This window comes from Pezoporus occidentalis, unplaced genomic scaffold (assembly GCF_034315485.1).
Source record: "Pezoporus occidentalis ecotype Australia unplaced genomic scaffold, CSIRO_AGI_Poc_V1 ctg39, whole genome shotgun sequence".
In the NCBI taxonomy this organism is placed as follows: domain Eukaryota; kingdom Metazoa; phylum Chordata; class Aves; order Psittaciformes; family Psittacidae; genus Pezoporus; species Pezoporus occidentalis.
This window is the reverse complement of record NW_026915713.1, coordinates 2,905,524-2,931,432: the sequence shown is the minus strand read 5'-3', so window position 1 is coordinate 2,931,432 and position 25,909 is coordinate 2,905,524. Positions and strand designations below refer to the sequence as shown.

The following is a 25,909-nucleotide window of genomic DNA, read 5'->3' as shown; positions in this document are numbered from 1 at the left end:
TTTTGACAGAGATCACAGAATACTATTTCTCATTCTTCTTGGCGCAAAGCACTCCACTATGCTGTATATTTACCTCAAACAACATGTTGTTCCAAACTGAAAGGTTGCTGTGAAGTGATATTGGTTTTCCTAAACTTGTTCAGCAAAAGTTCAGCTACTCCACCTTAGCTGTCTTTATTCCCTCCACTTGATACTTTCTTTGACATCCTTAAACAGCTATCAGAGATAATAGAGAACATGACCTTCAAATTTTTCTGGACAATTTACTTATCTTTAGCAGCATAAAGCAACCAAGTAGGTTTTATGTTCCCTCAAGAATGCAGGGATTTAACATGGCCTTCCAGATATATGTTAAGCTTTCTTTGTAAAGCCAGAAGAGGACAAAAATGATTAGATTCTAGTTCAACAAATGTTCAATTGTTCCCATACTATTGTATTTTCATTAGTCTATAATAAAAATTCACTGTAGATGACCTGCTGGCATCATCATCAATGCTGAGACATGCTTTATTCCAGTGTGGTGTGGTGTTATTTTTATTTTTACAAGACATACATCAGAAGAGATGCATTACAAGGAAGACATTTTCAGAACAGTCTGCATGTTATTTTCATAACAGCAAAACATCCCAGCCCCTGTAAAGATTTTATTACAAACCAGTCTTTCATAATCTCCAACTTTCTAAACTGAACTTATTCCACTCCTTTTCTCATTATATTAAAGACAATTAAATATATACATACTTTTCTTTATTTCTATGTTTGAAATAACATTCCTCTTATTATAGAATAAAATAGCTCTAGCAATTAATGGTGAGGAGGCATATATAATTAACTATATATTTATTATTTTATCACAAAATTACTGATTGTCGTGATTTCCCTTTGTTGTGTCATTGTGTCATTGACCTTCTGCCTTTGTTTTTATATGTTTAGGAATTTTGTGTATCTACTAAATCTGCTTAAAAACTTAATCCCACGAAATCTTTCAATACAGAATTGTCTTTTAGCAAAGTAGAAAAATATTTATTTTTCCTGAAAATCTGAGAGGAGAAGGAAAGTATGAAGGAATTAAAAGTGGAAGATATTAAACGGTTTTCAACTCTAAGCAATTTTTACATGGCAGTAATTTTTATTCCAAGTATATAAATATGTTATAAATGTTTTTCTCATTCCCAGACTGCAGTTCTGTACCTTGGTTCTCAAAGGTAAAAAGAATGCTAATTGCAAAAATTAACCACAAACCTCTTAACCCAAACAAATCAGAGATAAGAGCCACGTGATCAAACCCAGGCTTTTCTTTTCCTTCTGTGGAAAGTCAAATTGTCTTGAAATGTTTCTTTGTATGGATTCCAGCCTGCAAAGATGTTATTGGACCAGTTTTAAATGATGTTTTTCATAACCAATTTTATCAGAGTCTGCATTAGCTGAATGTTATTTTGTGCCCAAAAAAATGCAGACAAAACTTGTAGACTCTGAGTAAAATGATATATACAGTAATACATAAAATTGCTAATCTTGATTAGCATCAAAGACACGTTTTCCCATATAAATCTATTCAGTAGGGGTGTTTTTGTGGAAGGAGGGAAAAAAAAGAAAAAGAAAAAATCACAAGACTAACCACAGTTCCTTTGCTCAGCTTTAAAAGTTAACTCTGCAGATCCCACCTTAATGAATTGGTCTTCAAATGCATATTCCTCTATAAACTCAATCACTTCTAGAGCCAGCTGGGGTTTTTTGAGTGTTTTTGGGGGGGCTTTTTTTAGGCATCTGGCATGCAGAGATACTGTTTTTGTGGGTCGTGAGCATGGGGCTTCACTTTTCATATCCTCTCCTTGGCACAGCAGTTGCTGTGAGGGGATGTGAGTTCACCCAGAAACATTGAGGACCTCCTGTTTTGGTGCTGTGGATTTAACTAGTTTTGGAAGGCCCCCTTACTTCCCAGTTCAGGTATTTACCCTGTCTCAGGCACACCAGGCTCCCAGCCAGGGAGGCACCTTCTCTGAGAGTCAGAGAACACTTTCAAACTCCTCAGTGCTTCATTGCTGGGTCACAAATGTTTTCCACAAAGGTAACATGGATAGTTTTGCTTAGTGTTTTCCCTGATTTAAGAGGGTAGATTAAACAGCTGCAAGCCTTTGTGCTGCTAAACTTCCCAGGATTTCTACTAGCCTTATGGCTCAAAATTCTGTACCTTTTGAAAGGTAGCTGGCAAGTCTGGACTAAAATGTTTTGACTCAAACTGAAACCTTCTCACTGTTCTTCAGTAGCAAAAGAACTGTAAGTGAACAACCCTGTTCCCTAGTGGCATATAGTTTTGTTTCATCTGGATAATATGGAAGATAGTTTCTTCCCATTATAAAATGCTGATTTTTCACGTGTATGCTATTATTGTATTGGTCAGAGTAAGTAAAATAAGATGAGATTGTTAAAAGAACATTAATAACAGAAATGGATGCCACAAAAACGCAAAAAAGTACATATCTGGAAAGCAGTTTAACATCTGAGAATTGAACCAATCAACGATTGTCATCTTTTAACACAGGGTGTACTTTACACAAAGATATGCAAAATGCTTTGTAGTCAAGTGTAGCCTAGGGAGACAGTGAAAGCCTTTTAGAGAGACCTATTACAGCAACTCATATACAGAAAAGTGAACATTACCATATGGCAACGTAAAAGAAACTGAATTCAGAAGGCATTGCCAGTGCAAATAGATACATACTTTAGGGGTGAATGGAACTGCATAGTGAATTTCTAAGACACATATAACAACCATATTGGCAACTAAGTTTTGAGGTTTGGTATTCTGAACTTCCTTGTCAATTTTTTGTTTGAAAACTGGTTTATGAATATGAATGTTACTTCCAGAAAGCCCACTTGTTTTATTTTTCCAGATTTGTTACTGTATAGCAAAAAGACTTCTAAATTATAAAACCAATATTCTAATTTCAGTATTCTGCCCAGAAATATAGTTACCATTTTAGCTAGCAATGTGAATTTTTCCAGATAGTCTTCTGAGATCAGCAGTAAGAAATATTTATTTGTAGCTTATAGTTATTTTAAACTTTAGAAAACCCTTGTAGCAAAGAATTTTATATGTAAGAATCTGGACTTCTGTCCCATCCACTGGGTGAGTTTGACTTTTGGTCTGATCCTACATAACTGCTCTTATGTACTTAATAGATAGAAACAATCTGACACACATTATAAATTGCAGGACCTTAAATATTTTTATGTTTTTAACTACCCCATCTGAATACCCAAGCCAGTTCTTTTCGGGCATTTATAGGCTAAAAAACATTTTCAAACCCAGTTTAGCATCTAGGCTATCTAAGCAGATGGTTCCTACCTCTCCCCTTTCCCAGGCAAAGCTTTCATTGAAGTCTGTTTGATTACTCTTAAAAGGAGACGTGAGAAATTATCTGGTCTCAGAATCTTTCCTTTTGGGAGCATTTTGGTGGTTGCAGTTAGTGCAGATTAATATCCAGATCTGAACAAATAAATAGTTTGTGCTGTTGTGCTGAATAAATAGAAGACTGAAAACAGAAAAATAAGGTGATTTGCTGAACAGTTTATTTATAATTAAAAGTTCTTGCAAGCTTTAACTGATGTTTCTGGGGTTTTGTGGTTTCTTGTTTTAATCTATGATTTTTTAAACTGCATTGTTCTAAAAAAAAAAATTTAGATCCAAGAAAAAAAAAAGAAGGATCATTTCATAGAACTATTTAATACATTTTTCTACCTCATACATAACCAAATTCACAGAAATTTAGCAATCCATCTCTCCTTCAAGGAAATACTTTCTTTTTATTTTTGATATAGAAGAATCTTATGCCAATAAAAAACTATTTGGTAATACAGACATGGTTAACAGTACCCTGAAGGTGGCTAATTTCTTACTGTGTTTTCTAAGTTAATTGTATTTATTGAAATGAAAATTACTCACATAGTGACCTACTCGTGTGTGTATGAAAGGAAGTGCAAGAGAGAGAAAGACATAGGATTTAATCCAAGCAAAAATATAAAATCAAGGAAGGATGTCTTATGACAACAATTTCTTAATCTTTGAAGTATAGAGTAAAAAAAACAAATAATTCTGATCTTAGAATATTTTCCAAAGGTTTCCAGCAATTTATTCATAAGACCACATATTAGATTCATGTTTCCCAGCCAGAATGCATTGACTTTAACATGCAAAACCCCCCACTGTTAATGTGTGCAGGTTTTTTCAGGTGTATCCTGGCTACCTAAATGAGGAATCCATGTTCAGATTTTAAATTGTCAGATACCCATATGTAAACTGGAGTGAAGTTCCAGAATAGTTTAATAATCTCATTATTAGCCATGGATGACAATGCTGAAGTGTCTGCACTTGCTTATATTTTACGATCATTATTTCTAATGTTGTACACCAGGTTTCTTAACTCTTTCACAAACTTGCCACTGATATCAGTAATGTCCATCAAAAAAAAAAAATTATCTTTTTTGTATAAAAATAATTTTTAGTAAAAAGGACCAAAATATAAGGAAACAAACAGCTGTCAAATAACTGAATTTGTCTCTAAATATAAAACTAACCCTGAAAAAAATGAACTAGACTGTCAGTTGTAAAAATTGTTATAGAAAGAAATAAAGCCAACAGCTTATTAAGCCTGCAAGAAACAGTTATTAGGCTTCTCAATATCTTTTGTGAAAATGCTCTGTAGTTTTAGCATGTTAAGAATGCCCATTGTTAAAGACTGCAAAGTCCTCTACGGGATATTCTTTTACTACCTTCACCAAAGAGCACTTTTTTTTTTCTCCAGACAATATCAGATGTTCAGACTTTTCTAACTATTAAAGATAAATATTAGTGATAAGACTTGGACTAGCAAAAATAATTGCAATAAAAAAGGCACTAGAGAGGAATTTTCATCCTTGCAGAAGGATTCTGAAACTGATATTAGTCCTGTTGAATGTGCAAGCCTATTGTCATTACTTGTACTTTTATTATCTTTGCTTTCAATTTACATCTCTAGGAAGGTGATCTTTGCTTTCCCTGGGTTTGTGATTATCATTACACTTCCTTCATCCCTCTAGTGTCCTTACTACTCCCCTTGAAGTTTTTCCAATATGTAGGTGTATTGTGTCTTCTTTATTTTTCAGTTACTATATTCAATTGTGAAGTAAATTTTGTGCTAACATTTTAGCATTCATAATATCTCCTAGTCAGCAAAGCAGAAGAGTGAAGTCTTGTCCATACACCAAAACTAGCCATGGAGATTTTTCAAAAACTTTCATCCTATTCATGGGTACCACAGTAACTGTGTATTGGATCCAATACAAATACTTAAAAATCAGGCACAGCAACTATAATGTACATTTCCAGAGTGAAATTTGAGAGATGATTTCTGTAAATGAGTGCAAACCATTAAACTGTTCATCTTCTGGAGAGAGCCCTAGTGTTCTGGACAGTCTGGGTAATCTTTTTGCTTAGGATATTCAAATGCTACCAGCATGTCCTACTTGCACAAGCTTGTCTGAGCCTTCACCCCCCAGGACTGCCTTCTGCACCCTATGAGCTTCAGCCCTGGGAGTTAACCTCACTGTGCCTAAGCAGAAAACTGTTGACTAGGCTTTATCACAGAGTTCTCAGAAAACTTCTGTATAGTCTTAGACCCAGGAAATTCAGCTCCTTGTTGTTTACACCATTTTAAGAGAAGCCTGCAAAGAGAGACAGTAACAGCTCTGAGGAGCTCAGAGCTGCTGGTCACTCAGCAGATATGCACAATATCTGCACTGGCATGCCTAAGGGACCGGTGGCTTCAGACCACATGCGTTGTATTTCTGTAGCCCAGAAAAAAAGTGGTGACAAAATCGCATACAATCAAGGACAAATCTTAGCTGCTAGCATGAAATGGAGACCTTCAGTTGTCTAGAGATTATAATAGGTTATTTGGGGATGTTGGTACGTAAAAGCTTGTAGCTATACCCAGAAAGGGTCTTAGACCCCTTTATTCATCAGCCCTAGTCAAGAAACAGCTTTTTGAAGAGAGGTAAGGATGGGACTCTTTGTCCCCTGAAAGATAAAGAGAAAAATTTTGAGTGCAGGTCCAGGAAGTAGAGAAACCCCCTCAAAATCTATTTTACTGCCCACGAAGTACATTTGAATTTGAGCCTTTTCACATCCATGTGGCTGAGTTACCCTGTAAGATAGTAAGTCCAAAGGAATTACCAGCTCCGTGTCCATTTTATTCACACCAAAGATAGAAGACTTTCTCTTGCATTTATATCCAGAACAGGTCTGAGAACTCTGAATACTCTAGAAAACATTTCAAGCTGGCAATTAGGTATTCAGCTTCTTGGATGGAGGACTTTTAGGCCTCAACATTCACCTTACCTCTTCCAACTGCCTAATTTAAGCATTTTCCAGCTGGATTCTATTGTATTGCCTAGTGTCCCAATGCAAAGTGTAAGGTATGTCACTGATTGCCAAAGAAGCAGGCATTGCAATGCTGAACATGGTATTATCCAGAATACTTGTATGGATTAAGTCTTCCAAGCAGTGAAGTATCCCACAGTACTCCCAGCCTGGTCAGCTACAGTGGCCCATGGTGAATAGACACCTTCTGCCCATGTACCCAGCATCCCTGCCAACAATGACCTACATCTTTAGACTCTTTACATCCACTGTGAAATTAACAATGTGTTTTTCTCTTTGAGAGAAGAGACAGAGCAATGCTGAACCTTTTGTGATTCTTACTGGTGGAATAAAGAGATGGAATGTTCTCCTGCACTGTTTATAGATTGTCTTCAGCCCTAACATGAAGGGTCATCCATAGAAAGATGAATGGACCTGGTCTTCAAGCCCATTAATTCTTTGGATTCTCTATTGAGACTGACAAAATGTTTCATTAAACAGAAGCCTGATCCAGTTCCAATTAACTTCAGAGAAAACTGGATTGTAATCTCAGCACCAGTTGGGGTGATAGATTCTTTAGTACGGGCATTTAACTACTGATAATTTGATGGATACCAATTTCAGGTCACATACGTCTGGTTACACATCTTGCTATTATCAAGCTTTGCTTGATTTGGAGAAATAAACATACCCTTGCTTTGAAAAACTTTGCGTCCTATAACCTCAGGCTTTTTAATACATTTTCATTTTGACTTAATAGAAGTTGAGCTTAAGTTTTATGTTTCAACATAACAATTTTAATGTCTGAAAAGACGTATATTGTAAATCCTACTTGCTTTACTTGTCTGTTTTAAAAATTCAGTGATAATTAAGTGATTTTTTCAAGAGATTCAGTAGTTCTTCTTTTAGTTCTTATTTTAGGTTTCTGTGTTGGCACAAGGTAAAATGCTCTTACGACACTTCACCTTTATTTCTCACCAAATATCCTTTCTATATTATTATTTCTAAACATTTTTTTAATCCAGACATACACCGAACTCATATCGGCATTAATAAGAATCCCACATGCAGGGCAGGGGTATAGACAATATTCTGCAATTCTATTTTTTTAATGAACATTTTTCAGATTTTTTGGATAATAATGAAACAAGAATTCTCACAGAGCAGAAAACAGTACAGCTAGTATTATTACTAGAGTTTCTCATTTAACGAGTTTTTTAAAACTTACAAGGTTAGTAAACTGACATGTAACTAATGACAGGATTTACATCAGAAATATATTAGTTAATTCTTATAATGGTTGCAAAATATTTGCCCTCTAGAGTAAAACAAGTGACCAACCTTTTGTCAGGGAAGGTTCCACTTCACCTAAGACAAGAGAAAAGAACAAATGTCAGAGAACAGGTATCATCATCATTAAAAAAAAAACCACATTTTTTTTCTCATGTTGGCTCATTTTAGTAAAAAAAAAAAACAACAAAACGACGAACTATTCTTTATATGATATATGACAAGCACTCTATTCTGAGATTTTGGTTTTTTCATAATGTATCTCACCATAGAGGTTTTCCTGGGTTTAGGGTAGATAAATTCAATGCGTAGTAGTAACCAAAGAAAAGTCAAAATCTGTGTTTGTGCTTCTGCATGTTAACTTGTTACTACAATTTACAATTTGCTTAATTTTATGCATATTTCCCTGTTTTAAGGAAAGGTCCAGCCAGTGTTTCCATTTTAGCTCCAAATGATAAAATGTAGATGCAGGTTAACAAGGTTGTAAATCTAGCAGCTCTTCCAGTGAAATCCAAGGCAAAAAATCAATTTCAGTGGAAATACAAGCACTTGATTGCTGCAGTGTTTTATTCCACCTCCATGCAGGACATGAAATTTAAAGGAGTTAGCCTGAATGACTGGGGCAAGTGTGCAGCCGCAGCTGCACTGACTCCAGTGAACAGCGGGCAGGGAGTTCACATGAACTTGCTTTTTATAATATAATGCAGTAAGTTGCCTGTTGTCTTTTCACACTCCTTGAAGATACTGATGAAATTCCACAGGCTGGTAGGACTGAGGTTTTCGAACACTCTGAGCACTCATATCTTGAACTTTGGTATGTTAGGTATTTTATGACCTTTCCTACTTCCATTAACACTTATCCACTGGAGTATTTGAATGTTTGCTGGTTCTTTGGGGGCTATGAAATGATACAAATGAACACCGTTCAAATTTTAGCAAGCTCTCCATATTTCACCTTTTCTGTTTCTCAACCGTGTGAGAGACTGGCTTTCTGCTAGCTGCAAATTATATCTCAGAATAGGATGCCCAGTTCATAGGCTTACATGTAGCAGCCTATCTATTAGTATTCATATATGGTGCTAATATAAAAAGCTCATGCACACATTTAAAAGGTAGAAATTTGATAATATCTGAAGTTTATGAACAAACTGGCAAAAGTCACATTCAGTACATGTGCTTTTTAATTATATTCTGGTATAGCCAAATAGAATATAAAATAAACTACCATGAAATGAAGATGTGTCTCCTACACTCATTGCTTGTCAAAATGACCAATACAGTGTTACTTGATGATCCACTACTGCTCTGCTTACACCAGGGAGCTCCTTTTTTTATGACAGAAGGCTAGCTATTTCTGAATTTGAAAGCCTGGTAATTTACATTCATTTATCAAATGATGTCAGATGAAGAATGTTACTATAATGCAGAAACATAGCTTCTAGTAAATTGAATTATTTGCAAGATGCCATTCAAAATCTGGTCAATTCAGCCAAAATGCTTTTTTTTTCCTATTTTTTTTCTTTCTTTTTTTTATTCAATATATTCTTCTGCCATAAATATATCAAATTAAAAAGTTGCAAGTTTCTTGGTCTATCTTGTATGTTTATCGGGATTCTTTAAATTCTTGCCAATTAAAAGAAAGTAGCTATTGCCATTCTCTGAAGCAATATCCTGATGCATATTTTGGTTGTGGCTTTGAATTATGTATAAATTAGTGCTCTTTACTTCAAGTTCTACTAACGGTAATATTTAATTCTGACAGCTTTCCTGTAATGGTACATTAAACATGAAATGAAAGCTAACAAAGAGACCAATTTACTGATTGGAATAGCCAGTAGATGCTTTATTAGCAACAATGTTCACTTTTCATTTTGTTTGACCTTCTTGTCTGTGAGGTTAAAAGCTGAGTAAGCCAACATAATGCATGTAAAACAGCAGTTAGAGCAGTTACAGACGTCTTTACATTACAAATACCTTCATCACTGTCATCATCATCACTCCATACGATGTCAGACAGTAAAGAAAAAAAGCCATAAAGCCAATCAGTGGATTCTTCCAATGTCTCATGAATGATTCTCAGTGGTTCTGTGCTGAGCTTGTGAACAGATCTTCCTGAGTGCAGAGTTTAAAATAAAAGCCATTTGAAAAAAAAAAAAAATACTCCTTCAGTGATTAAAGTTCATCTTCATTTTATACAGGACTACTTATACTATCTCCTTTAACAGAAACAAAGATTGTGAATGTTAATCTTTATTATTTGAGGACAGCTCTCCTTCTTGTCCAGGACTGGTATAAACTGTATCCTACTATATTTGCTGTTTGCAGAGCGATTAGGGACCCAGTGGATAATTTGAGCTGACACTGCACTCCAAGTTCTGGCTCTTCTTAAGAGGCTTGGTAGGGCAAAGTATAAATATAGATTTGATTCTACCTCTTTTTCATCCATTTAGATAATCTCTTCCTTTCAGCCCAGTTTTTTTCCTCTAGCTCAGGCCATCTGCCTCTTGAGGACTGTTTAGGATTCACTGCAGTCTGTGTCCCAATCATTTCTCATGTTCCCTTGAGCCTTCCCCTTTACACAAGTCCTGGCTGATGCAATTGCTAACCACAATGACCTGGCTAACCACACAGACAGGTCGTACCATTGCCATGGAGTGCATGTGAAGGATGGGAAGAAGAAAGCTGTGTATAATCAGGCTAAAATAAACCTGAGCCCGGAATAAAGGGGAATACAAATCCAATTGTGACAGAGTCAGCTACTGCCAAACATGTACTACTGCATGTGTTGGTCTTCGCTTTCTTACAACTCTTCTAGAGTTTCTTTCATGCACATTTGTGCACATCTGCATATTTAATCAGGTCTAGTCCTACCGCTGCTGCAGGCAAGTAAGATGGAAAACAAGGAAGCTGTGAGTTTTTAGGTGCTCCACCTTTGTGGGACCTCCAGTGGAAGTAAGGCCCCTGCTCCCTACTGTATCCACACCCAAGGAGAGCAACCATCAGGGGGTAGTACCAGCATTCCCTTGAAGGCTTTTCCAGTTGTGATTTCACCAGATTTCTCCCTACCATGTTCCAGAGGAACTTTCCAGCCTCTGACAGAGTATATCTTCTAGCCTTTCTGTCCAGCAGACTTTTATTTTCTTGAAATCTGTACCAAGCACTGCTTAGGAAAAGGGACAGCTCTCACTCAGTTCATGTTACTGTTCACTGTGCTTGAAAAGGCAGACTGAATGATTGCCCTATCTGTGTGAAGTTTTCCCACAAATGTAGGCAATCACAAAAATCACAAAAGTGATTTGAATCATTCACCTCATCTTGTTTCTAGGCATTTCAACAGAAATGCATGCTCAGTAGTAAGATGGGAGCTGTATCTCTGTTTACCACTATCTTTCTGTATGCAAACGTTTTAGTAAGAAGTTAAACACAAGTCTCTCCAGAACTACTTCTGGTTGCAGTGTTCTGACTCACAAGCCAAATCTTAGCAGTAATCAGAAGTATTCTTACATGGACTTGCAGGTTACAAAGACAGGCAAAGTGCAGGCTTGAAGCAACTCCTTTAATGGCAGCAGTATGAACAGTTATTTTCTAAAAGTGCTATAATGAAATATACAAGTAACTTTATTTGAAAAACAAATGGATCATAAAATAATTCCATTTATTTCTAATTAGTTAATCTGAAGCACAAAAGACCAGGCTGACTTTCTATTATTTTACATCCGTTTAGCAGTGATGTATACCAAAGAAATATTTTTATTATTATTTTCTTGAAGGTTATATTATATAGATATATTCTACTAAACAATCAGGTACATCAAATAAATTGATCAAGCGCCATGATGAAAGGACATAATTACAAAGAAATATGTGTGATCTCTTAATTTAATCTACTATTATTTGCACTAATGTATTCAGAATGATTGAGTAGTATAACAGGGCATGTGCACTCTGTTTTTCATAAGGCATTTTATTTTCATTGGCCTCATGCATTGAGATGTAGAAATTTTATTTTTTCAACTTATTTGCCAGAAATACTTTTCTCAACTGTTTACAGGGAGAATGAATACTTATATTTATGTTATTAAGAGTAAATCTGAAACCTGACTCCTGATGTCATTTGCATTTTACTCTAATCTAGAGGTGCTGAGGAATCCAAGGGGACTAATAGAATGGACATAACCAGAGGGATCTTAGCATAACCAAGGATTTGATTCACAAGCACGAATGGTTTAACTTTGGGCAGCTGCCTTGATTTCCACTCTGTCTTTCCACCTACTCTTTACCTTAGGGTAAAGGCTGGTTGCTTAGGGATGGCTCAGTTGCTTTTACAGCCACGGGCTTTTAGAGCTGCAGGGACTACAGCTGTAAACTAGTCAAGAATTGGTGTCAATTTCTTTTAATATACTGGTCTATCAACTAGCAGTTCAAGAACCTCTTCACAGGTAGCAGAGCTGTTCCCCCTGGGCAGGCAAAGGAAATGCTCAGAGAAGAGCAAGATCAAGAGCAGAGGAAATTATTCCAACCACCCCAAGGCAAGCCATCTTTGCTGGTGAATCAAAGCCCCTGGTCTTTAATTCATGACATCTTTAGCAAACTATGAAAAGGGATTAGAAATTGTAAGTGTCCAGAGGAAAAATTCTCCAGCTACACCTACACTAACAGGCCCAATCTGCAAATCCTGTTTAACATAGAAAGTTTTGGAAACTGGGGGCTGGGTAGAGGACATTTCAGTGGTATTTGCAAAATTAAATTTTGCATACAAACAGATACTGTAAGATCCACTTGCAATTTAATGGACAGGCCTGGAAAGTTATCTCATTGTGCATAGATCTTCTGTTTGACTTCAGTTGTATTTCCTAAATTTTTAAAAAGTAGTGGCAATGGTAACAGTGTGTCCAAAAATGCTTAAGAACATCACACCAGGTAATGCTGAAATGAAAATTATTACTGGTCAAATACATGCTTTTAGCTCTCCCCAAAATTTTGCCAATAGCAGGTTCTTTTCCTAGTAGAACAAAATACACGAGAAACAAAGGAAATAAAGCAATTCAGGGTATAACAAGTAGAGAGAAAGATGTCACTTCACACACATGCAAAGAAAGATAACTATTTTCAGAGGGTTTGAATACTCTTGCTTCAAGAGTGAACAAAGTTTGAGCTTGATATTTGAATGAAATTTGGATTTTTTTTTTTAATTTACAAATGTCCAGCAAGGGTACAGTATGGTAAATTTCTTTAGAATATCCTTGGATTCCACACATTCAGACTGGATTAACTGTCTTCTGTCTGACACTTCATTTCTTGGCAGACCTCAGAACACCCTTTATTGTAAAACTAAGTTAATAATATACTTCTCTTGTGAGACTGTGTTACATACTATGTAATATATCATTTGTTCCTAACATATAATTATAAACTGATTAATATTTTATACATGGTATGCAATGTACAATATATATATTGTATATTTAATGTCACATATCATCTTTTGTGCTGGGAATAGAAGGGGCAGGATCTTAAATTTAAACTGTAAACAGCATTTATGAATGCAGAGTATTTCTCAGATAGATAGATACATGCTGTAAAGTTCTACCTTTTGCTGAACTTGTAAATAAGGACTGAGCCAGTTCCTCTTAGATAATGTAGTAGAAAAATACTAAATGTCTGTCGAAGGAGGAAGGAGGGGAAGGAAACAGATGATTGCACAGCAGGTTAAACTCAGGGATGAAACATGCAATTAATATTGAAGAATTTTTTTGTCAGTATGTAATTTCATTTAATCGCACCTTAAATTCAGATTATCCTATCTATCTGCCAGATGTACCTTAAAGCCAGGTGTTTCCCTAGTGGCTTCTAGACTCCCTTAAAAATCAGTGCAGAAAGACATACTTCAGAAGTCCACTCTTGGTTTCCTATGACATATTTTTTAGGGTTATATGAATTAATTAGCAAAGATGTCTGTTCCTTTCCATTGACTAGGAAGGAAAGGAAACCTGAAAAATTAGCACAGATATGACAGTTCATTTTCCTGTGACTGAGGTATGTGACATAGATCCTATTAGTAGTGCTGTTTCATATTTGAATCCTTCTTTTCACTGTACACTTTGGCTAAGTACTTAGATTTGTATCTTTGCATTCATAATTGATATGATTATTCACCTTGATAAAACATTTGCATTCCAAACTAATGCTGGTACCACCAACAATGAATTACTATAACATTTTGTTTTGTTACGTTTTTTATTACTTGGTACAGTATAAGAGATGTTTTTCAGTAAAAAGGTCAGTAAAAGTTCATTACTTTGCTGGCACTTTCATTGCTATGGGAATAATAAAGTTTTGCCTTTCTTTTTTTTTTCCCCAATTCTTTTGTCAAAGGCTTTTTGGCAAATGCTGAAATTTGGAAGAGTTAAAGCTACAGAGAAAGAATTCCCACCAAATCAAGTGACTTACTTTGTATACTACCTTTCAAAAAACTTTGCTGTAGGAAAACTCAATTGAATTTTGCTGGGAATGTTTGTTACCTGTTATAGGTATCTGTAAGAAAATGTTGAAGCTTGTTTGAATTTTCTTTATGAAACGTATGCAAATTTGGTTAAAACTTCTTTAAGAAAAGCTTTAAGATGTTCTGTAGATATTAAATACTTATGAAAACTCACTATGTATTTTGAAACTGGCTTTCATGATCATTACATCAAAATTAAACTGCTACAATTCTTTTTAGTTCTCCAGCATTATTGGCTCAAAACCAATATTTTTTATTTAAAATGTAACAACAAGAATTCCAACCAACTAATTTCTTCAGTTCTGAATTCTGCTTGGATCACAATTTTCACTTCAACTGATTTGAAAATAGAATTCACCCCTTTTATAGTAATTAACAACTCACACTTAACACAGCTTTATGAAATCAACCAATGACAGACTTTAAAAGTCCTTCAATCAGCATTAGGTGCGTTCTTGAGACGTAAGACAATTTTTGTAAACTGACAAAGTCACTTCAATTTCAGTAAAATTGAGGTACTTTGTGAACAGAAGAAACCTTTTTTTCATCAGGACTGATAATAGGTCCTTTATCAGTGGCTTTTGGAAATAGGAATTGATTAATTACATGGCAGCACCTCAAGCAAATTTGGTTGAGTTTCATGGTTTGTGTCATTTATTCCCGTGAAGCGCACAACAGAAAGTGACTGATTTACCTGTGTAAATCACTTTATTCGTTATTAATAACTTTGCCATGAATGTAGTCTCCTATCAATCTGTTTTGCTTGTCAAATAGTTAAATACATACTCAGAGTTTAACCTCTTTTAAAAATTTGGGGGAAGGGGGGTATAATGAATTACAGTGAATTACTTAATAATTGTTGGATTTTCATCAATTACATATTTTGACTCTAGTGAGTTGAATGCAATTAAATTATAAATTATGGTAATTATCTGGTGTAAAGACTGACCTATGAGGTATAATCTAATACATTAATATTGACAAGGTACAGCTGATGAAGACAGAGAATTTCTGTCATGTTTGATAAAATACAAAAGCCTAACACTAGTTTGCAATAATAAAACATATCCAATTTTAGTAAAGTATTCCGTTATAAAGAGAACAGTATTTTAATTTGAAAGTTTATATATTTTTAATATTTGTTATTAGTAGTAGTATTTTGTTTCTACTCTGTGATCTTCTGAAGAGTAATAACATATAAAACTCAATTGATACATAAAATCTTTCATTATTAATATTGCAGTTTACCAACATAGTTGTCCTTAACTATTATCTACCTATTTCATATAGTAACATCTGGCATGCTTATGACACTAATCTGCAGGACAAACTCTAGTGAATATCACTGAATTGTAAGTATAAATATATCATATTAATTATATTGAATTGCAAGTATAAAAACTATACCCACCCCCCTCAGACTCAATATTACCCAGTAATTTCCATTATATAGGTACTTAAGTCGTAAATATGAAGACTGCAGTTCATAGCATAAAACTTCTCTGTCTCTTTCTAATATCAGCCAAATGAGAACAAAGTAGTTATAACTAGAATCTAGTTGCCAAACTTTAGAAATTCACAAAGTGTCACAATCCATCAGTTAATACCAGGTATTTTTTATATAGTCACACACTGTTGTATATGGCTTGATTTGAAATCAGCTCAAAGACTTTTGGTTTGATGGATCAGACCCTAATCAGGTTGTGTTTTCTGAAACAGGGAGACATTTTATCTAAAGTAATTTGAAGATTTATTGTTCATCATTGCAAGTATTCAATTCTCTAAGAACACAGATCTTAACTTTAGATTAAAAAAGCAATACTGTTAAAAAAATGTACAATGGCATTTTTAAAGGGCAGTTAGGAGGGTAAATTGAGTACCTCTCAGCTTGTCACCCTTTCCTGGGAGTCTCCTGACTGAGGGCGACTCTTAGATGACAGACCTTTTTCAAGCATGTATGAAAATGGGGAGGAGGCTATTGCAAAGAATTTTGCAGCCCCAGTGAGCCAGAATTGGGGTTAGTGGAGAAGCAGTGCTGCCACATCCTGGCACTCTGCTAGTGCCCATGCTTTGTTATTGCTGTCTATCAGACCGCACGCACACACACATATTGAGAGCACTGCAGGCAGAAAGTCTTTACCAGGTGGTAAACAGGGATCATCACAATGTTGTGAATAGGTGGCTATAGCAGATGGCAACAGGATGAAACCCAGAAAGGCCAATGAAAAAAAGGAAGAAACACCATTAGTGATAATGAACATCCTCAGCTGTCACTTGACTAAAGGAAGCAGTTAAGAAGTGAAGTGAGGAATTATTTAATTTCTGTGGGTCTGCTGTTATGAAGAAGAAATTGGAGTTCATTACAAAGAAAACAATACACTGTAGATGTGAAATAATACAGTAAGAAAGCAATGTAAAACATGGTTAAATAAGGCACAGGTATTTTCACAAACTACAAACATTCTACTGCTGGAAAAGAATTTATTACATACAGTGGATTTTAGTTGAATTATTTAGATTTCTTCAACATCAAGTAAATAAAGAATTACACCAATGCACTTGCTACTGAAATGAATTGCTGGTTTTGTTTGTTTAAAATTAGAAATTTCACAGATACCATTATGGACCATAAATTCGGGCTGTGTTTTGTATCCCATGATGTGCATTCAAACACACAAGACCTTTCTCTTCTCAGATCCTTCCCTATTTATTGAGACAGTTTCTGAAATTTCTTATTTTCAACTTTGTGACCTTCATGACCTTGATCTATCACAGTTTATCATCTTCTTATGTATGCTAGACCATTTGGGATGAACACAGTACTTGCAGCACTGCAATACTTCATAGACTGTCATTCTTTCCAGCATAATTTAATTTTCTAGGGGTTTATAACTCAGCTGTGAGATTTTCTGCAGTGTGAAACATGAGAAATAAGATGTCATCTGGGCAGCCCTTCTTTAAACTAGAATAGGGTTTAAATCCCTTTAATTGGTTTTATCATTATGTTTTATCATTATGGAAGACAGTGAAAAACAAATTGTTTTGTAGGTTTGAGTGCATTATTTGAAGTACTATATAATTCAATTAAAAATCTCATTAAGAACTTTGCAATGGATAAACTGTTTATTCATGCTATGGATTGACAACTTTAAATACAGTAAAAATTGTGTTTCAAAAGGTTATAGCACTGTTTTGATAAATTCCAAGGTAAGCACAGTAAGGGTCAATACCTTTTTTACCAATTATTTCAAATTGGTGAAACTTTGAAACACCTCTTTAACCAAGAGACAAAATTATTTGTTCCATTAAGTTCACTGGTGCTTTAAAATAAGCTGGAAGTTTATTATTTCTCCTGTGTAAGTGCAAAAGTAATATCAGTTTTTGGATATACCGTTACAAATACAATAGTAAATATAAGTACCATCTTATTTTTGCAGTTGTTAAACGTTTCCAGTGATTACAAGTTCAACAGAAAGACCACAGAGTGATGACACTTTGGGAGAAAAATGGATGTATGCATTCCTAATAATTATTATTAATTCACAAAAAAAAAAATAAAATCAGCAGAATAGCTGCATTTTGCAGACTTCCACTTCTCTTCTGTCATTGACAGGCATTGCCTCCATAGAGATCTGCCTTCATAACAGGTCTCTAAAAAGACTCCTTATAGCTAAGCAAAAGGAATTATCCACCACAAAGAATCTGCACTTTTTTCTTTTAAGAAAGCAGTCACCACAAAATGGCAAGTTCACCATGCTGTGTGTGCCTGCTAATTTCACTTAGATTATTTTGTGTATAGTCTTGGGTTTTACAGATTTAGTGAGTTTTATTAGGTTTGATTTAGTTTGGCCTTCAGGTGACTGGCTAAATCACTATCAATTTACTCTGAATATTGAAAGCTCTGGATCTGAAATTAGGGCTGTGTTAATTAGCTGTAATTGGTCACAGAGATGGCAGAGAATTCTGAACACTTTATTAGCCCATCAGCAAACGTGGATTCCTGGGCAATCAATCTTCAGGATTGAAATAAATTATTTAGTTACATTTAGCAATTAAAATAGATAATCCAGTTATGTGTACAAGAAATGCATGAAATACATCCCTGAATTATGAAACCAATTAAGGTGCGTTTTCTAACCACAAAGGATGGTAGTAATAACAAACTGTTGCAAAGCCCACATCAAACCAAAATGAGTCATTTTCTGCATTTCTGAAAACACTGAGAACGTATGAAATCTTCCAATGCTACTTATTCATACACACTACATGCTTCATGAGATTCCTAGTTTCTTATCTCAGACTTCTGTAATGCACATCACCTTCGTACCGCATTAGAAATATTTCATTCATGTTTATAGTTGTACAATACAACATGGTAGGAATGCAAGCTTTCATTCCTCAAAGGAATGAACATAATAAAGTGAAACACTGCAAAATTTAATTTCTTTCTGGGTAGATAGAACAAAGGAGAATCTTTCAGCACTGATTTAATTCTTGTCTCACAATTTCCTCAAAATCCACTGCCAAAGCTGACTTGCACATCCCATCTCTGTTCTAACCTCTGAGCAAACTGACACGTAACCACCAAGGAGGCCCCACTTTATACATGCAATCCATAACACAGGGTCCTCCTGCAATATTTTACATCATAACCACACCTCCTGAATACTACAGAGCACTACAGAATTTACAGTCAGCATGTTCTGGATGTGTAAAATTGCACAAAATATACCTTAACTCTTTCTATGAGTGGAGCTTGAATTCATGTATTCTAACTTCAGCTACTGAAATACCTTATCTTACCTCAGTTCTAATGGATCCCTTTCAAATACCAAATAGAGAGGGTCTCCCCACCAAAGTAATTTAGCACATCTATTTTACAATGAAAATATCTCATTTTCATATAGTCACTCCTGGTACAAATTTCATCTTATATAAACTGTCAAAATTCCCAAAGTTGATAGTTTACTTCTGAAAGAATGTAAAACCATAGTAATCGAGAAGAAAAATCTATGGTTTGGCAGTCTAATCATAGAAGCAACTTGAAGTTTATACTGGTAAATTAAAAGAATACACAAGACCTAAAATATATATACTTATACTTTATGTCTATTTTGAATTAATTCCCCTTAAGGTAATGACAGCAATATTGTTGATTGTTGAAAGGTAATGACAGCAATATTGTTGATTGTTGAAATAAGAAAATAATTTCTGAGTTCAAATCTAAACTACTTTCTACTCTGCTGATGTGTTTCTACTTAGCTCCATGAATATCTGTGTATCTGGGTAACTCATAACTTAGGGCATTCACTTTCTTTATTGGCCAGAGGCTAACAGCTCTGTAGTGTAATCAAGAGGAACAAAACTGTGTATATTCCTCAGACACAAGGTTCCTAGCTTGATTTGCTATGTCAAGCCCCTATTTTCTGGTGAAGTCAGTCCTGTGTAGTACAGTCACTACTAGCAGCTCTGCTATAGAGACAGTCATTTCTTGCACAGAGATGTAGTGAAAGTCTCTGGTAGCAGCCTGTAAGTTGAAGTCCCTTGTCATCTTTGTAACCACTCTTTAAAAATTTGCAGGCTTCTCCTAGGTCACCCTTCAGTTTTCTCTTCTCTAGACTGAGCAAGTTTCTCTCTCTCAGCTTGCTTCATTCATATGCTATGCATACTTCCTAAACTTGGACTTCATGGAACCTCAGGTAAAAAAAAAGGAAAGAAATTGAATGCACTGACTTATGAAAGTGTTACTTAAGGAAAAATACACTGAATATTCTGTGTTTTATAGATTAAAAAAGTACAGTTGAATATAATTTCTTTGGTATCCTTCATTTACATTTGGAAACTAGGAAATTAATTTTAACCATGCTTGTAAAACTAAACTTACAGTTCTGAAAATAATCATTCACTTTTTTATGCAGGTCTGGTTGTTCAAAGAACAGTATCAAACCCAAGAGAAAATTTCACTGGATTTTAGAATTAATGAGTCCCTAAAAAATACACTTCAGGTTTTGCTTTCTATATGAAAAGATGGCATTACCTTCAATGGACACAAAAGGCCAAACTCTCAGAGGGTGAAAATCATTTTAGTGTCAATAGCGCCTGACAGGTGCTCTTACGTGAAATCTTCAGCTATGTCCATTGACTTTTTATAAATAAGGGGTTTAAACTGGAAAAAACAGACTGAGTAGGAACTCAGGAGTAGAAAAGCAAGGGTCATGATAAGAACTGTGTAGTCGTTGGTATGTAAATACAAATAACAGTCTAATGAATTCTGCTCTACAGGAGCACAGCAGTTTCTCCTCTTAACATTTCAGCATGAAGACCCGATTTAAAAGGTAGCTTAATTTATCACTTAGGAACAGAAATATCTTTGGAGAGAGAAAGAAACAAACTCATGAACTCAAACTCAAAATACTAGAGTATCATCTCGCAGAAATCTCCACAAAATACAAACTCACCCTGCAGATTAAATTTTACGTTGTTTTATGTCTACAGCTTGGTCTGAAAATATCAGTTTCCATCAACACCTGTGGGATTTAAACTCATTTAACCAATACAACATGAGCATCAGATTTCCATCTGCTTAGAAAATTTCCAGAGTCTCCAGTACAAATTCAGATTCTCATTGCTTAGCAGTACCCTGACTAGTGTATTGAACATGTATGAGCTGACAGCCAGTTCAGGAATTGCTTAGTCTAAGAGTTTGTGCCCTGGCTCTTGACTGCTCATTGAAAAAATGTTAAGAACTTGATTGATTGATTGATTGATTGATATTTCATATGGAAAATTAAAAGCAGAATATGGTGGTGTGTCGCTCTTGGTTTTTATCTGTCTGTGTTGTAGCATTAAGCATGTGGTGCCATAATTAAAATCTGATGCCTGTTTTGGGAGGATTGTTGAAAAATAACTTTATATTTTGCTAGGACTCAAGTGACTTCCTTCTGAAAATGAAGACAGATGAGAAGCAAAAAAATCTGAGAGGTTTATGATATGTTTTCTCCATATTTCAAGCCTCTGTGTCATCCATTGATCCAGGATTGGTTGGTTTCTTTCAAGATCTATGTCTCAAAACCATTTTTAGTAAATCTTGAGGTCAATATTGATATATAGCAGGACAAAATTCTATCAATTTATCAGTAACTAATAAAGTCCAGGAAATTAACTTTGAAACATCAACTCAATTTGTTTTGAATTAAAAGGCTGAAGTTTGAATTTCAATTCCTAGTAAATTTTTGTTACAGATGTGATAACTTTAGAGCTGGAGTTCTTATTTAAAAAAGAAAAAAAACCATAACCATTTGTTTTCTGTTTTACATACATGTTTCCCAGTCAAACTTCTCACAGAAGTTTGGCTTGCCGAAGATTATGCACCCTTTACAAACATAGGTTGTCAATTTATTTTACTTTTCACTATATATCATTGCTAGATACAATGTATAAAAATGAAGTAGCAGTGAGGTAATTTCTCTTCCCCACTCCTTTCCTCTCTTTTCTCAACCAGGATCATATTCCTTGTGCCACCCACTTCATTTTCATCTTTGCCTTCAGTAACCAATATGTACCTCAAAACTTGATTTTCAGTCAATTTGCCAAGTCTTAAACTAAGCTAGAATTATGGCCTTATTGAAAACAAGCGTGTGATTTAGCTAATAGTAAGAATCTGGTCCTCTGTGCTTATGATTTTTTAAGATGAATTTAGGGTTACCATGTTTAGAAATTATCTTTTGCACTTTTTTTGCCAGTGAGCTATACAAGCATGTCAGAACACTGAAGGCAGCTATGAAGTTTTTAAAATATGTTACAGAAAATGTGAATTATTTTATCCTTCTTGAAATGCTTTTTTATAGAAATTAAAACAGAAATCCGACCATACATGCTCATATACACATTATATTACTGTCAACATACACATTTTCCAAGATGACAAGGAGCTGCAAATAAAGACATTTAAATCATAAAAATGTATGAAGTGTAAACTAGTATATTCTGACTCTTCTCATAGTATCTCTTCTCTTGGTAAACTCAGCAAAGACACTATGCTCTCTCCAAGAATGTAAAGGATGTGCATAGTTACATAATACATACTCCTTAATTTTTTTTTTTTAATTTCAATATATGGGATGTCAAACAGAATATGCTGAATTTTACCTGCAAAGGCTTTGTAATCCACCAAGTCAAACATTACAATAGCTACTGCTGACCAGGTAACAATCAGAGCAACGACAAGAATCCATACTGCTGGTGAGCTGAACGTTGTCACAAGGTCCTCCGTAACAGATTTTTTGCCCACTTTCATGGATGATGAAGGAACAGATTCGTTCTTACCATCTATTATTGTCGTGGTTGTAGACATATGTCCTAGGTAAAAAGACAAAGCAGAGGAAAATAGAATATAACACTTGGAACCTAAAAATCGAGAATATCGTTGTTCTGAAATCAATCTGTAATCAGAATATTTAGCATAGATGTGAATATTGTATTATTAAAGGCAGGCAATTGTGCTTTCTGGAAGGAGTTTTTCCTGAACTGGGGCCACTTTTAGTAAAGTTAACTTTGGAAATAGTGAAATTATAATGAAATAGCCATGACCAGCCTTTTTGATTACAATATGATATTTTTTAGTCTGCCATGAATAGCTACAGACCTGGGAGAGTGATTGATGAAAGCATAAAATATTATTACTCTCCAAAGGGCTGTCTTGTTATGGGCTGTAGGCCAGATTCTCAGGTGATGTGATTAAGCATACTTCCATTGACTGTAATGGAGCTAATGTGTAATGGAGTAATGCCACTGGAGGTTTGGCTGGAATTCTGCTGTCAAGGCCACATATCAATAGCAATAGGAACATATATACTCCATTTTATCTAATAGGAACACAAATGATTTACATGTCCAGTATCCTTACAAGTTGCCAAATGGCTTGTAGTTGATTTTTAAATATATTTGTGTTATTTCTGACTTAATGATAAAGTCTCCTAAGGAACAAGAATAACAGTGTCAAAGCAGACTGGATTCCAGAAAGCACAGGTTTGTGCTAGAAAGCTGGTAGGAAGGTGAGTATTTACATACATTACCTAAGAAAACAGGTGACGTGCATTAACTGTTTAGTGAAGAGTTAACAATAGTGACTTAATCTGCTTCTTCCTGGAGTATTAAGGAAAGTTAATTCAGGACACAAGCCAAAATTATGGTTATGGAAACCTGACCACATTTGAAAGTTCTCAAATTACTCCTCTTCACAAGAGAAAGAGATGACTTAAAGAATCATGGTTGGTATTTGTTTTCCAGTATATACAATAACAGTAGTAAAAACATTCATAACTCCACAGCCAAAAACTAGAAGAGCACAATATCTATACTTAATTAGGTTTACAATATATGCGTGTGTGCTGATGTTAAAGTATTCAAAGATATAATAAATATATTCCAGGTCTGTTTGATGATACCAACTGTCCTAAATTAACGCCAGTGATTTCAGGTACCCTTGCCAAAACAGAGGTGTGGAATTTCAAGGAATCAGATGCTGCCTGTTGGGCTCATACCTTTGTGTCTTGCACTGAGATCACCTATCTTCTGTCACAGCTGATAAAACTTATAAAGATGATAATTTTCTAGGATTTTGACAATTTTCTAGTATTATGAGGTAAGGAAGGTGACAGACCTGCTTTATACACAGATAAACAGATTTTGTTTCAATTTTCACATAAAGAATGGCAAATATTCATTTGGAAACCATTACTAGAACTAAGGTACAGGGCTGTTGAGGACTTTCAGATATTTGCAATCACAACGTCTATGTAGCCTCTATTTGAGAATCACTATATTGATATTCTTAAATAAATAAAGGAAGGAAGGATTAGTTCCTTGATATTAACTTGACATTACCAATAGCTATGTATATTAATCCCTAAAAAGAAAAAAAAAAAGGCATAACAAGTCCTCCAATCCTTATGCTAATGAATATTGTTTTTCTGCAGAAAGTGAGAACAGTAATCTAATGTGCTACTGAAATGACCTTAATGTATCTCACATATATCTGTAGAACTGTGAAAGACAATTCTGGTATCAGAAGTTCCCTAACTCTAAATCTGTCATATCCATAGAGTGTTCAAATTGATAACCCAAACTATTCTACAGTGCTTTTGTTTGTTATGTAGGGCATTGGGTGTACTTCCCTTAGCTCTACCTTTTAAACTTCCTTCTGCGCAAGCATCCTAACACTGATCAGTGCCTTGCTTCTGGAAAGCTGTTCTGCTACACAGCAGTGTTGTATAAGCAGAAGAAGATTGGCATATTACATGCTTTTGTTACTTATTTGAAATCTAGTCTTATTTATAGAATGTTTATTCTGTTTATGAATAATGTCTATCTACTAGGATAGAATTTATACACTTTTTTAAAAGAAAAAATATTATAAAACCATCACTATTTCCATTTCTTCAAACATAAATTTTAGATCAAACATTTCACAGCAGGAGGAAAAATCTGCCAAGTGACAAATAGCAATAAAGATCTGATTCCAAAAGTCAAATTCAGAATCAACAGCATTTTGTTATTCTACTGCATACAAAATGCTAGTAATTTGTGCATGCAACAGGTCATAAACGACACATTATGCATTTTTTTTTCTCTTGTGAATATCAGTCAGAGTTTATGATATGTAAGAGAGAACAGAAAGGTACTGTCTCATCTTGACTATCTGATTACTACCACAGCACATCTCCAAGGACATACTAATGACAGATATTTGCACAGTTATAATATACAAGCAACTAAAACTCTATGTGTGTATATAGATAAAGACTTAAAATTACCATTCAAAGGACCATTCCTCCAGGTTTGTTGCTATGTAAAAACTGTTCTTTCCTATTTGGTATACCTCACTTTTCAAATTCATGCTGCTATATGCCTTCTTTGATAAAGAAAACAGCTTCCCATAATTTATCCATCTGAGCAATGCCACAGAGACAAAGCTCAAGTATCCTGGAAGATTATCTTTTGCATGCTTTTGGCTGCTGATGTAGCTGTGTCAGATTTCTCCTTAAAAACTCAGGATGTTATACAACAAAATCACCACCATCACATTCATTGAAATGGGAGAACAATTATTAACTAGAAGTCAAGCTAAGACTAATGCTGTTACACTGCCAGAGCTTCCTGATGCAAGTGCTTGCAGTATGATTCAGGAGACCTAAGAAAGTTCTCTAGTGCTGTTAGGGATGCTTCATGATATCAGAGATATACAGGACTGTCAGGCACAATCTATAGCACACTAACTTCTGAATCTCCTGTAAGAACCCAGACAGAATATCCTAAACCACTGAAAATAGAAATTAGACTTTTATGTTCTTAGATGCTAATATAAACAAAATTGGCTGGAGGAGTTTATCTGAGAACTCCCAAGGGAGATATTGATATTGCTACTACACAATCTCATGTGGGGGTTGTTTCCAAAAAGTCCAAGATGACTGCCCTCCCCCCTAAAACCATTCTGTTATTGCATGGTACTATCCTGATGTCTTTCTCTGCCTGTTCCTTGCTTTGAAGTGCCCAGGTGTTGCATGCATTTTTGTCCATTTTCCTCCAGCGCTAATCTCCCCAAACCTGCAGCAGTGCTATTTACACAGCAAGACCAGTAGAGAAAGAGGGGACCTACACACACGCAATGTTTCCAACAGTTCAGCCAGCACTCCATAGTTAAGCAGAGCTCCTGCCCA

The 25,909-nt window shown here is 35.1% G+C and overlaps 1 protein-coding gene across 1 annotated transcript in view; it reads right to left on the bottom strand.

The window, feature by feature from the left end:
* Window positions 1-25,909, bottom strand: part of TRDN (triadin) — a 95,460-nt gene that overhangs the window by 43,925 nt on the left and 25,626 nt on the right. The window contains exons 2-5 of the mRNA XM_062632538.1: window positions 22,341-22,550; window positions 16,333-16,374; window positions 9,665-9,802; window positions 7,742-7,768 (exon numbers count right to left, since the gene is read on the bottom strand). Of these exons, the coding sequence (XP_062488522.1) occupies window positions 7,742-7,768; window positions 9,665-9,802; window positions 16,333-16,374; window positions 22,341-22,550 (417 nt within the window). The remainder of the gene's footprint in view (window positions 1-7,741; window positions 7,769-9,664; window positions 9,803-16,332; window positions 16,375-22,340; window positions 22,551-25,909) is intronic.